Genomic DNA, 13893 nt, shown 5'->3' with positions numbered 1-13893 from the left:
AAACGCGGCTCTGGGGCAGCTGGCCCTATGCCCGTTCTGGTGTTCCAAGGCTCAGGCCGCGCAGCGCTCCCTTGTCTGGCCGGCGGGTGGCCCAAGAGACATTTATCTCTGTACCCCTTTGTCCTCTTTATCTCAGGCCCTCCAGGAGGCCCGAGGGGGCCCCGTCTACCTATCGCTATCCCTCGGCGGCATAGCCTCTTCAATGCCCAGCAGGGCGCGGGCTGCTGTTCTATCCAAAGAGGCCAAGGACCAGGAATACCCCGTGCCACCACTCCCTGGGGCTGGCTCAGCCGCCTGACCCGTGCGCCCTTGGGCACCGACGCCGGTGCACTCAGCGCGTCCCTGCGCTCACCAGCCGGACGCCGGCATTCGGCAGGCAGCCCTAATCAGGATGGCCCCGGGCCAGGCGGTAGCGGGCCTCCTTTTGCTGGCTGCTGCCGGCTTCGGAGAAGCTGCGGCCGGGCTGGAGCTAGCCTTCAGCGAGGATGTGCTGAGCGTGTTCGGCGCAAATCGGAGCCTGTCCGCAGCGCAGCTCGGGCGCTTGCTGGAGTTGTTGGGAGCCGCCCCCAGAGAAGGCGCCCCGGAGCCCGGGCAGCTGCACTTCAACCAGGTAAGGCAGGCGGGGTCCCAGGCAGATCTTCTTCACAATGGTTGTCCATATAAATGGCATTTATTTTGGAAACTGCCGGAGAAAGAATTCATCCAGTTTTTCAAGTATGAGGTCGTAAGTGGTGGCACCAGATTTTCACTAGACTCGTAAAGAGCTAGTGTTGTTCAAGGGGCTTGGTAGCCTAAAATTGCACTTATATACCTCATAAGGGAACTCTAGTGGAGCAGTGCCTAAGGCATTTGACTGCTAACCAGAAGCCTGGTGGTTCAAACCCACCAGCCACTCCTCGGAAGGGAGGTTGGGCAATCTACTTCCATAGTGATGTTGTTGTTGTTGTTGTTATGTGCCGTCGAGTCAGCCCCGACTCATAGCGACCCCTCCTTGGGTTTCCGAGGCAGTATCACTACGGAAGTAGGATTGCCCAACCTTCCTTCCGAGGAGTGGCTGGTGGGTTTGAACCGCCAGCCGTCTGGTTAGCAGGCAAGTGTCTTAGCCACTATGCTACCAGAGCTCCCTACTTCCCCGGAAACCCAAGGAGGGGTGTCTATGAGAAACTTGTGGTTATAAGATTTAATGGAAGAGTTTATAAATAGTTCGTGGAGTTCTAAGGCAGGAAGCCACCTCAAGTGACATCATTTATATTGAATGATGTACTTAAATATCCCCCAAAAGATAGTGGTTTATACATTTCCTACAAATTCGGCAAAGAAGATACCATAGGCCACACTCAGCTGTTGGCCAGTGGGGAAAACTGCCACTTAAAAACCAGATACAATGTAGTTCTCTTTCCTGATTACGAGGTATTTACAACTTAAAGTCTTTATACTGTACACATGGAGAAACTGAGGCGGCCCTGAGATCAAGATCATTCAGTTGGTGGCATAACTATGATTAGTCTTAGTCTCTAGTCATCTGTTAGGTTAGGTCAAGTGTTTGAGTGTAGCATTCATTCACAATAAAAAAATTCATATTTATCAGTAATGCACACGGTATTATCTAGGCACTTAGTAATTCTTAGCATTTAGGGACAGCCTTGAACTACCTAAGAGTGATTAAATAAAGATCCTATGTTGGTAGATAGCGAAGTCAAGATTCAAAAAGGATGATATTGTAGATACCTAGTAATTTCCCAAGGAGCTCTGGTAGCGTAGTGCCTAAAGCACTCGACTGCTACCCAGAAGGCTGGCGGTTCAAACCCACAAGCCACTTCTCAGAAGGATGGTTGGGCAATCTACTTCCGTAGTGATACTGCCTAGGAAACCCAAGGAGGAGTTGCTATGAGTTGGGCACATAACAACAACAACAACAGCAGTTATTTCCCGAATAAGTATTGTAGCACTATTTTATTTTTTTTAAATTATGAAGCAAGCAAAATGTGGTTTCAGAATTCCCCCATTCCAACTTCTATGCCCCTTCTTCCCTTCTTTATAACTGACTTAATCTAGTGCTTTGATGTTTTCCTCCTCTTGTCCCACTGTCTGCTATTCACAGCTGGTGGTGAATAACAGAAAATGGTATTTTCCATATTGTTCCTCACTTCTGGGAGATGTTATTTTGTGTTAAAACAAGGTTTTGTGGTCCAAGATGTTTGATGCATTCTCCATATCATATTTCCTAATGTATTTGACTTTCAATTACAGTCAGAGAAACATTAATTGGATAAATTCCTTACCCAAAATATTATAGGTAGCTTTGGTATTCTTTTTGTTAGAAATATTTTACCTCAATTAAAACATACTATACTCAAGTAGAAGTAGAATTTTCTGATGCCATGGAATATCAAAGGGTAATCTCTCTCTGATCAAGGACGATATTATGGGCTTCTTGTGCATGTTCCTTAGTGAATTATCTGTAGTTCCAGACATGCTGGACAAAACAAAATGCCCACATGTTATATTAATATTTTGGAAAATAAAACAAAGCAAACAACTCTCTATGTATTATCTGGTGGGTTAATTGTCTCTTCTTTCCAAGTAAGGGAAGTAAGTGAGATAACTCTGGTATTTCTGGGTAGGAGCAGGGGCAGTCATATGGTTGGAAGGAAGTTTGGGGACTTGACTTGAAGTGGTATATCTGTAGCCCACACATTGTTTTAAGTTAAAGTATCTCTTTATCTTGCAGTCTCTGGAGGTCCAAAAGATCTCCAAGCCTCGCCTTGGCATGTTGTTGTTGTTGTTTGCCATCGAGTCGGCCCCGACTCATAGCGACCCCTCCTTGGGTTTCCGAGGCAGTATCACTACGGAAGTAGGAATGCCCAACCTTCCACTGGAAAATATACCTAGCTCTGGTAGCATAGTGGCTAAGGCACTTGACTGCTAACCAGAAGGCTGGCGGTTCAAACCCACCAGCCACTCCTCGGAAGGAAGGTTGGGCAATCCTACTTCCGTAGTGATACTGCCTCAGAAACCCAAGGAGGGGTCGTTATGAGTCGGGGCCGACTCGACGGCAAACAACAACAACAACAACAATTTAGGAAAATTGGTTAAGTTCATTCAGCAATTTGATTCTAAGTTTATGAGCAGATTAGATAAATTATATGTATGTTGACACCTTATTTCTTCCTCTAATGTTTTTGTGTTTAAATACTCTTATTATGGGCTCCCTGGGCCTCAAGAAGAGACAAGAAGAAGCCCATAATTAGCTTTGAAACAAAGGGAAGCCAAAGACAATTTATCACTCAATCAGGCCTAACAAACATTTATTTGATATTTTAAAAAGTCCTAATGAAAATAACAATCATCAGTTAAGTGATGACAAATGAAATGCCAATCCTGGAGAATCTATTAATTTGCTGGTAATTGATGGACCTTAGCCAAGGCATTCATACTTGCGGTAGAACTGAAACCGTCTAGTTTGGAGTATAATTTAGGTCCATGAATATTCCCCATACTTCAGTGAAGGCAACTTTAGCTTCCTCACCTGCAACAAAGTAGAATAAACAATGTATGGGCCTATTGTAAGAAACTTGTTTTTCTGACCTTGAAAAAGTCTGAGAAAATAGAATTTGTTTTCATGGGCCAGAAATTTGTTGGCTTTTCTACAAGATCTATCTAGAAACGGAATTATTTCTTTGAATGATATTTACTAGGTAGGCTTCTCTCACATATTGTGCTATTGCACTCTGGAGGTTTATTATACAATTTTGGAAGGTTTTTATTTATTTAGTTATTTTAAATATCCCTGTGCAATCTACTTCCTTAGAGATACCCCCTCGGAAACCCAAGGAGGGGTCGCTATGAATCGGAACTGACTCGATGGCAATGAGTTTGGTTTTTTGGTTTGAAGCACTATTAAAATATTTGTTGCTTTGGGAGACCAAAGTGACCTGTGTTCAAACTGGACACAATAGAGAAATTGAGTTTATTGTTTGGCTTCTTATGGTTACCAAGGGTGCAAAGGCTGGTACAAGGGGAAACTCAGCCTAGGGAGGGTCATTTTAGCCAAATGGGTTCTGGGACTCCCATGACTGACTATGTGTAGGTCTGATCTATCTTGGGGAGTTCCTAGTGTGCATAGAGAAGCCCTGACTATCTCAATATTTTAATTGTCCTGGGTTATTAATGGAGAAAATTTAAGAATGGTGTCAATACTGCCTTTTATTTGCTCAGATGTTCCTTTCTTATTATCTTAACCAAAGGTTTTTCTTTTTTTTAAATTCTTAGTTGTAAACACTGGTTAAACAATTTAAAAAAAGGGAAGATCCCCATTCTCAAATTATCATGCTAAACTGCCAGAAATGCCTTCATTGAATAGTCTCCCTGGGAGTGTTAATGGGGGTGCTGGAGGTGTGGCAGTGAGTGTGGTGAGGTGAAGTGTGAAGTAACCTTTGTTTCACACTATCACTTAATCTTAAACTTTTGCTTCTCTCATCTGACTCTCTTCTTTTGATATGCATCTTGCAACAAGTTTCCTGCATTACTTTTTTTTCACAATCCTATTATAACCTTATTCATCAAGCCTGATTGCCTGACACCTGTTTTTAATCTCTATCACTTCATATTTTTGTTGTTATTGTGTGCTGTTGAGTAGATTCTGGCTCATAGAGACCCCATATGACAGACTAGAACTGTCCCATATGGTTTCCTAGGCTGTAATCTTTATAGGAGCAGATCACCAGGTCTTTTCTCCCATGGGACGGCTGATGGGTTTTAATTGTCAATCTTTTGGTTAGAGGCCAGATGCTTAATCGGACCACCAAGACTCCTCAATTTATATGAGATACTCCTAAAGCAATGCATAGAGTATGCTTCTTTTCTTTTGGAGACCTTCCATGACCTGTCTCTTGCTCTAAATCTTGAAGGCCCTGCTTTCTCTGTGCTGGTCTTTCTCTCCAGACCTAGCACCCAATGAACTAAACCATTCATTCTTCTATGAATTCACCTTAACACATTTGTTCAACAGCATCTTAGTTAGCTCATTATCTTTCTTGAACTATTGCTGCCTCCAACCTGGAATGTTGCTCTGTTCCTTGAATCACTCTATCAAAATCCTACATTTCAAAATCCTGGTTAAAACCTTCCTCCATAAAATCTTTCTGGGGCATCATAGCCAGTACTTATTCCCTGATTTCTCTCTTTTCTGAACTCCTTAAGTGTTTTTTTTTTTTTTTCTTCTTCTTTTAATTAAATGAATGTCTCTTAACCATTCATATGTTCAACAGATGTTTTGAACGTTGTAATTACACTGTAATTAGAGTGGCCATTTTAAAGTGCAGATGTGATTATATCACTCACCTTATTAAAACAATTCAATGCCTTCAAGATAAACTTCAAACATCCTAATGTGACTTTAAAGCCCTTTTATGATTTGGTCTCTGTATATTTCTCAATCCTTATCATTTTCCACTGCTCCAGTCTTAGTGGTTCTCTATACACACTTGTTTGTACCTCAGTATTAGTTTTGATATCACTTCTAAGAACTCTTTCTTGATTTGATCAAGAGTTTAGTAGGGGTCATTTCTCTGTGATCCTACATTAATTTGTGCTTATACAAACATTGCATTATATTACATATTGTTATCGTGTTATAATGTATAAGTAACGAGTGGATCAGATTTTGAACAGTTTTTAACAAATTAAAAGGAACAGCTTGACTCATCTTGTCCAGGGGCTAGTGTAGTGCCTGGTAACCAGAACCAGCTGGCATTGAATTTGATTCCAATTCATGGCAACGCCATGTGTGTCAGAGTAGAATTCTGCTTCAAACTGTTCTTAATGGTTGACTTTTTGGGAGTAGATCACTAGGCTTTTTTCCAGGTTGCCCATGGGTGAACTTGAACCTCTAACCTTTTGGTTAGCAGCATGAAGCATTTACTCATTTGCACCACTCAGGGGCTCCAGTGTTTGGTACATAATACATATTCATTAAATAGTTTTTGAATGAATGAGTGAAGATTGCTTAAGATGGGTAACATAATTTGGGCCCTCATGTGATTTTACAGTTCATTGGAGGAGATATGACATATATGCACATATAATAGTCTATAATAATTCTAGTTAAAGAATTACAAACAAAAGTGGAATGGGATCAGATTTGTGTTTCTGACACAGGAGCTAGAGTGTATTATGGGTTTGAGACAAGAACTAAGGAAACAGATACAGTTCTTTACATATGTAATGTTCTTTACATATGTAATGAGGAGACCTCTGGTAGCATAGTGGCTCAGGCACTTGACTGCTAACCAGAAGGCTGGCAGTTCAAACCCACCAGCCACTCCTCTGAAGGAAGATGGGGCAATCTACTTCCGTAGTGATACTGCCTAGAAAACCCAAGGAGGGGTCGCTATGAGTTGGGGCCAACTCGATGGCACACAACAACAACAATAACAACAACACATATGTAATGAGTGCTTGAAGCTGGAAACAAAAGTTGCGTAAAGGCTTCTGCTTCCATAGACTTCTGAAAGAACAGGTAAGGATAAAAGGTGCAGAAAAGGTCCCAAAGGTAAACATCATCTAATACAGTCTCTTGCTCATAATGGTCATTTGACTATTGCTAAATCTTTTTCTTCTGGTCCTGTGATGAAAGAGAGGTGAATCCGTGAGGTAATGTCTTGGCATTTCAATGGCTAGTGGTGTGTAGCAAACAGAAGGAGTATTTTGTATGTGTGTTTGTGTGTGTGCCTGGTCATAGCATACATGTTGTATGCATTGTTTGTTATTATCTATTGAACTTTTCTTGGGTTGGGGTGATGGTGTGGAGGTTCTGGGAAGCACTGACTCGAGACGGAGAAGATAACAGCCATTTGCTCCTTATTATTTTTGGCAGTTATGAGCTGAGAACTGATGGGAGAAATCTGTTCAGAATGCCTCCCAACCTGCTTGTTCAGGTGAGAAGCTGTAAGGATGGGACATAGGGCGAGGTTGAGTCATTTAACTTTGTTGAAGTGAACTTGTTTATGTATCCTTAGAGACAATAGACCCATTCTGATCTATCATATTTCCCCACTTAAGTTGATTGTGTGTGGTGTGATCATTGTTTCCAAGAGGTTTCGGGAAAATGAGGGAGGGACATTCATAATTCATTTGTCTTGAGATGTTAAGAGTTCAGTTTGCCTTTATGATATGATATGATTGATATCCACGTGTGAAAATACTCTCCATTCTTTCCGTATCTAACTCATAAATGTACATCTTTACTCACCATCCTGAGAGTCACATGGACCTTTTTGTACATAATATAATTATGGTGAAGATTTATTGATCTTTAATTATTTTACTGAAACCCAAAACCAAACTCACTGCCACTGAGTTGATTCTGACTCAGCAACCCCCACTGGGTTTCCAAGGCTATAAATCTTTACAGAAGCTTCTTTCTTCTATGGAGTGATTGGTGAACTTTTGGTTAGCCCCCAAATGCCTTAACCACTGTACCACCAGAGTGCATTTTTACTACATGACATAAGCTCTTTTAATCATTTTATATGTATTGTTACATTGCATACTCACAAGAATCCTATAGTAAAGGTACTATTAGTAGCTTCATTTTACACATGAGGAAAATGTGGCACAGAGAGGTTAAGAAACTTGACCAATGTCATGCACTAAGCAGTAGAACCCATGGGCAATCTTAAACGTTATGCTGCGGTGCCTGTTTTGAATTATAGTCTAGAAAAGCTTACTTTCTTTAGCCAAGGCTACTGTTTCCTCAGATTTTGAACTATGGACAGAAGTTCCTAATCATCAATCACGTCTGTAGCTCTATTGCTTAGTCATGTTAAAGCAATGGAACTAAGGTTACAAAGGCTACAATAAGATGATTGTCTCCATCCTTAGAGAGTACATAATCTGATTAGAAAATAAAATGAAAATTTTATTGTGTGTGGTGTGATCATTGTTTCCAAGAGGTTTTGAGAAAATGAGGCATGAAAAGAAGGCATGCAGGGTGAAATTGTAGTAGTGAAGTAATGTTACAGGAAATATCATAAGACCATATATGATTAATTGCCAAATAAATACTGTAGATAGCATGTACCACTAGTTTAAAAAGGGGAGTGATCCTTTTGCACTGGGATGGCTCATGGAGGAATTATAGCTCAGTCAGTTCTTTTTTTTGGAGAGTTTTGCTTATCTGGTTTGTTTTAGAAAATATTTATTGAACATCTGCGCATACCAAATATATATGTATTATTAATCACAACACGTGTGCTATGTGAATTCCCTTTTGTAGAAAGAAGTTTCTCTCTCTCTGTATATATATATGTATATGTATAAACCAATCTCACTGCCTTCCAGTTGATTCTGACTCATCGCAACCCCCATGGGGTTTTCGAGGCTCTAAATCTTTATGGAAGTAGATTGCCTCATCTTCCTCCCATGGAGCAGCTGGTGGGTTTGAACCCCTGAGCTCCTGGTTAGCAGCCAAAGGCTTCACCCACTATGCTATCAGATATATCACCATATATTTATATATACACACACACATATGAACTTTTCTCAGAGAAAATATTTGAATGACAAGTTTTCTTAGAGAAAGGGATATTGATCACTTTGAGCTTTCTTCTGTGTGTAAGCTTCAGGAATGAGTGAACCACTCATGTCTAGTGTTAAAACTTTCAGCTCAGCTTTCACTTTCATTCTGGAAATTTTCTGCCATGAAGCCACTCACTTTTCTGGCTGTCTAAAGAGTAGAAACCCTCTGTTATCATGCAAATGAAGCAAATACCACATTTCTAACTGAATGGAGCTGGAGAAAAATGGTTTGTGCTTAGATGATGGGAAATGAGTTGAAGCCATGAGAGGAGAGTAGATGATCAGAAGACTTTACCTGAATTATTAACTATTAACTTGAATTCTAGGTAAAAATTTCTACAGGGTGGGAGTTGGAGCTCTCTCATGCATTACCAGGAGAGGAGAGAGGTAAACTTGTAACTAGAATAGATCTTTATTCTTTCTAGGGATGTGCAAAGTAGGGTAGCTGGGTTACCTTTCAGGTCTGGAACTGAACTCACTCCTGTGGCTTCTAGCCAAACAATAGACAGGCATATGGGGTGAACATTTACATCAGGTAGATACACTCATGGAGCAATAAATCATGGGAGAACAGAAGGGCAGTGTTTGCAGGGGAGGCAGCTCAGGGGCAGGAGTGCATGGGAGGGAAGGACACAGGGAAGAGGTAACTACGGAGAGGAAGTGGGAGGACAGCTGTTACACTGTGCGGAATTATAGTCAATGTCATGAAAAAAAGGTGTATGAACTGTTGTATGAAAAATGAATTGGCTCTGTAAACTTTCACCCAAATCACAATAAAAATTAAAGCAAAAACAAAATAGGGTAGCTAGATGGGTGATTTGCAACTTTTTTACTTTTCATGGACCACATTATATTCCTGTTTTCTGGTTATACCCATCTTGAGAGATGGAGGGCAGGGACTTAGTTTCCTTATTAAAAACCATTATTTTCCAACCATGACTGTATTATTAAGTGCTGTCCAGTCAATTCTGACTCATAGTGTTTTGTTCTGTATGATTCTATGTACAACAGAATGAAGCATTGCCCAGTCTGGCGCCATCCTAACAATTGTTACTAACCAGGGTTGTAGTTTGTAGGTATTTTCTTTAAATCAGTGTACTTTTGAATCCTCTATGTTATTACTTTCTTTTTGTGGTGGTGGGGGTTAAGGAAGAAAAAAGGAATGTAAGTAGGATTGGAAAAGGGAACCTGAAGCTGACAAGGATTGACATTTCTCAGGGTGAAGAAAAACAACTCCAAATGAAGGCATCTTAATGTAGTTGGTAATAAGAGTTTGCAGGTTACTTGTATTTAGAATGGCATTTCCTCTGGGAACTGTGAACATTTCTAACTGCAAACAGTATTGAGATTATTTGCAATGTACCCTATTGTTAAAAAAAATGCTACTAAATCCTAGACAACATAAGGAACTATGTGGTTTTCAGAGTATTTCCATTTCCAGCTCCAGATACCAGTTGATTTCTATTTGTAATTGCAACTAATGAATTTATTTTCAAACTATTCCTAGTTTTCTGTTTCAGTAGCCAAATGGTTTAATTGAGTCTTGAGATTTATTTTATAAAGAAATGAAACTGTCATTGAATAACCTTTGCAGTGGCTGAGTTTGGTGGCATAGAAAACCTTCAGAATAGAGCCTTGTTAAGTCTGGTTTCTGTCTTCTTCCAAAGATCCTCTGTTGTTTTTCTTGGCCTGAAGTTCAGAAGAACAAGAATAAAAACCTGCGAATCTAGATCGAAGTTGTTAACCTGAAAATCCATGTCCAAATACTTAATACTTTTACTTTTCTTATAACTAAATTAATAGAGATTAAAATAAAATCAGCTGAGCATTAATAAGACCTCAAATGATTAGTTCTATGAACCTCATTTAGAAATAATCCAGTCATTGTCAGTTAATTTAGTGAGCGTTTCCTAAGGCATTTGACTGCTAACCAGAAAGTTTGCGGTTCAAACCCACCAGCCATTCCGCAGAAGGAAGATGGGGTAATCTACTTCTGTAAAGGTTTACTGCCTCAGAAACCCAGTGGGGTTCACTATGAGTTGGAATTAACTTGATGACAGTGGGTTTAGTTTTTTGGTTTAGAGCTCTAACCATATTAAAGAATAATGCTTAATAATTTGGCCCCTGGAGTTAGATACCCCTGGGCTGAAATTCTAATTCTGTCACTCACTAGCTGGGGAATTACAGGCAACTGACTTAACTTCTTTAATCCTTACTTTTCACATCTGTGAATTTAAAAAATGAAGCATTCATAAGATGGTTGTTGAACTAAAATTTAAGAAAAATAGTAGTATTTACTAAGTATGTACTATATTTCAGGCACTTATATTCTAGTTGTGTCACATGTGCTAACTCGTAATATGTTTACCTGTTGACACAGTAGTTAAGCGCTAACCTGCTAACCAAATGGTTGGTAGTTCGACCCCATCAGTTGTTCTGTGGAAGAACACAGCAAGAGTCTCAGTTTACTTCTGTAAAGACTTACCAAAAACCAAACCAAATTCTCTGCCGTTGAGTTGGATCCAACTCATAGTGATCCCTCCTTGGGTTTCTGAGGCGGTATCACTACAGAAGTAGATTGCTCAGCCTTCTTCCTGAGGAGTGGCTGGTGGGTTTGAACCGCCAGCCTTCTGGGTAGCAGTCACATGCCTTAGGCACTACACCACCGTAGCTCTTGGAAATCCTATGAAGCCTTTCTACTCTGTCTTATAGGGTTGCTATGAATCTGAATTAGACTCAATGCAGTGGGTTTGGGTATGGTATATATCACTTCAAATAATAAGGCAATACATGTACAATGCTTAGCATCAGATTACATCTTCAGTATCATTACAATACTTCACAACTTGATATAGCTTTATTATCTTTAACAAAATTGTCTTTCATTGAAGACCTACTTTAGTGCCAGTCAGCTTATAGTTGTTGTATTGTTGTTATGTCCCGTTGAGTCAGACCTGACTCATAGTGACCCTTCCTTGGGTTTGCGAGGTGGTACCACTATGGAAATAGATTGCCCAACCTTCCTTCCGAGGAGTGGCTGGTGGGTTTGAACCGCCAGCTTTCTGGTTAGCAGTCAAATGCCTTAGGCACTATATTACCAGAGCTCCTAGTCAGCTTACAGAGGAGAGCATAACTACAGACACACAGTAAGGATTAATGAAATAAGAAGTTCAGTGAGAAATAAATCAGTCCAGTGTTAGTTTCTGTTCTGGTTACCTCTGTGCTATTCGGACAAGAAAATATCACAAATGGGATGGCCTTAACAAGCAGGAGTTTATTCTTACAATTTGGAGGCTTTAAGTCGGAGTTCAAAGTGCCAGGCTCTAGGGGCTGGGTGAAAGTCCCTCAATCTTGGGCTTCAGCTCTGCCTCCTGCTCCTGGCCCACTGGAGTGGAGGCTTTTCTTCACTCAGCTGCTGGCTGCTGAGGCTGACAAGCAAAAAGGCACAGTCTCAATGTTACCAAACCACACAGCAGGCCATTACTTCAAGTCCATTAAAAGTCCCAAGATGGGCAGAGCGTGGCAGCCTGCTGAACAACGTCACAGCTACATGCAGGGTTCAAGCATGCCATAAACTCGAGACCATTCCCAAAGCTGCTTCTTATATATGTGAAGCAGACCACATACCAAAAGTAGCTACTCAGCTGCTCCAATAGATTCCACCATGGAGCTAATTACCAATCTCACCATGGGGAATAACTACATTCAGCTGCCCAGCCACTCAACCAGGCCCAGCCAAGTTGACACACAAACTTAACCACCACAGTTTCCATGGCACCTCTCACCTTGGGGATAAGTTTTACCATTTGCTTCTACTTTCCTTATCAAATACTGGTAATCTTCCTCACTCACTGCTGTCGAGTCAGAATCGACACATAGCGACCCCTCCTTGGGTTTCTGAGGCAGTATCACTATGGAAGTAGATCTCCTAGTCTTCCTTCCAAGGAGTAGCTGGTGGGTTTGAACCACCAGCCTTCTGGTTAGCAGCCAGATGCCTAAGGCACTATACCACTAGAGCTCCTAATACTGGTAATACAGTTCTGAAATGTAAACCTTAGGTGGATAGACTACTGAGATAATTTGAACATTTCAGTATGCATTGACATTATGAATATATTCCTTCCCCTCTAGAGAACTTCATGGCTTTATTTAGGAGTTAGCTCTGTTTCATTATTTTTTTTGGCCAAAATTTGTATCACTAATGAATGTAAATGGCTGAAAGTCTATATTATATTTCTATAAATTGATAGAATTATAGTTTTAGATTTACTCCAGGATCTCTATGTGGGTTTTTCAAGCCAAAAGATTTCATGACCTTCCACATTCAGCTGTACCTACTGTTAGTTGGGAAGCAGGTGAGAAAAAAAAAAATCCATTTTGGTATCACTGGAATGAAAAGTAAAACATATGTCTCTTCAATGACAGAGAAAGAAGAAGTGAGCCCAAACTTCAGATGAAAGGGTGTCTCTGAGTGGTATGAGTAATTAAGTGCTTGACTATTAGCCAAAGGTTGGTGGTTGGTTCAAACCCACCTAGAGGCACTTCATTGGTGCTTTGAAAATGCTATATGTATGGATTTTGTAATGCAAAGCCAATTTGCTCTGTAAACTTTCATCCAGATCACAATAAAATTTAAAAATAAATAAATAAAAGAAGACATGGCTGGATACATCTCATCAAATAAGGCTGATATGAAAAACCAAACCAAACCCTATGGAGTGCACTTCTACTTTCCAACATAAGGGGTTCCAACACATGTGGTCTCAAATGCATGGAGTCATGAGGTTGCCATGAATCAGAATGCATTTTAAATTCTATTTCTCTCTCACTCACTAGTGGGGGAATCATAGCCAAGTGACTTACCCTCCTCAATCCTAGTTTTTATATGTGTGAATGGAAAAAATTGAGATAAAATTGAAATTGAATTTCAACTGGTTTGGTTTGGTTTGGTAGATGAAAGAGGTCAGTAAAATCTGGAGCAGAGCAGGCCAATTCTGAGTTGAGTAATACGTCTTGCTTTAAACACATATTGAGCCCAAGTGATACTAAATATTAAAACACAGAAGCCCTTTTGTTAAGGGATGCATGCTAGTGATGATACTAGCATTTGTATACCAAATAATTATGCTCAACAGTTTTTTTCAGAAGCAAGATTCTCAGAACTTAGGTATATTCTTTGGTTACTTATATATATATATATATATATACACACATACATACACACACACACACACACACATACACACAGGTGAAAAACTACACATGAGCACTGTCCCAAATTGTGGGATGAATATAATTTAAATAAATGTTCTG

General features: G+C 40.3%; 1 protein-coding gene across 1 annotated transcript in view; it reads left to right on the top strand.

The window, feature by feature from the left end:
* Nucleotides 1-391: 391 nt before the first annotated feature.
* The window catches only part of SLC39A8 (solute carrier family 39 member 8), an 81971-nt gene continuing 68469 nt past the window's right edge, over nucleotides 392-13893 (top strand). The window contains exon 1 of the mRNA XM_007953643.2: nucleotides 392-610. Within this exon, the coding sequence (XP_007951834.1) occupies nucleotides 392-610 (219 nt within the window). The remainder of the gene's footprint in view (nucleotides 611-13893) is intronic.

This window comes from Orycteropus afer, unplaced genomic scaffold (assembly GCF_000298275.1).
Source record: "Orycteropus afer afer isolate SDZICR_OR568_19922 unplaced genomic scaffold, OryAfe1.0 scaffold00403, whole genome shotgun sequence".
NCBI classification, from domain to species: domain Eukaryota; kingdom Metazoa; phylum Chordata; class Mammalia; order Tubulidentata; family Orycteropodidae; genus Orycteropus; species Orycteropus afer.
Note: the sequence above shows the minus strand (reverse complement) of the source record. Positions and strands in the feature narration are given on the sequence as shown.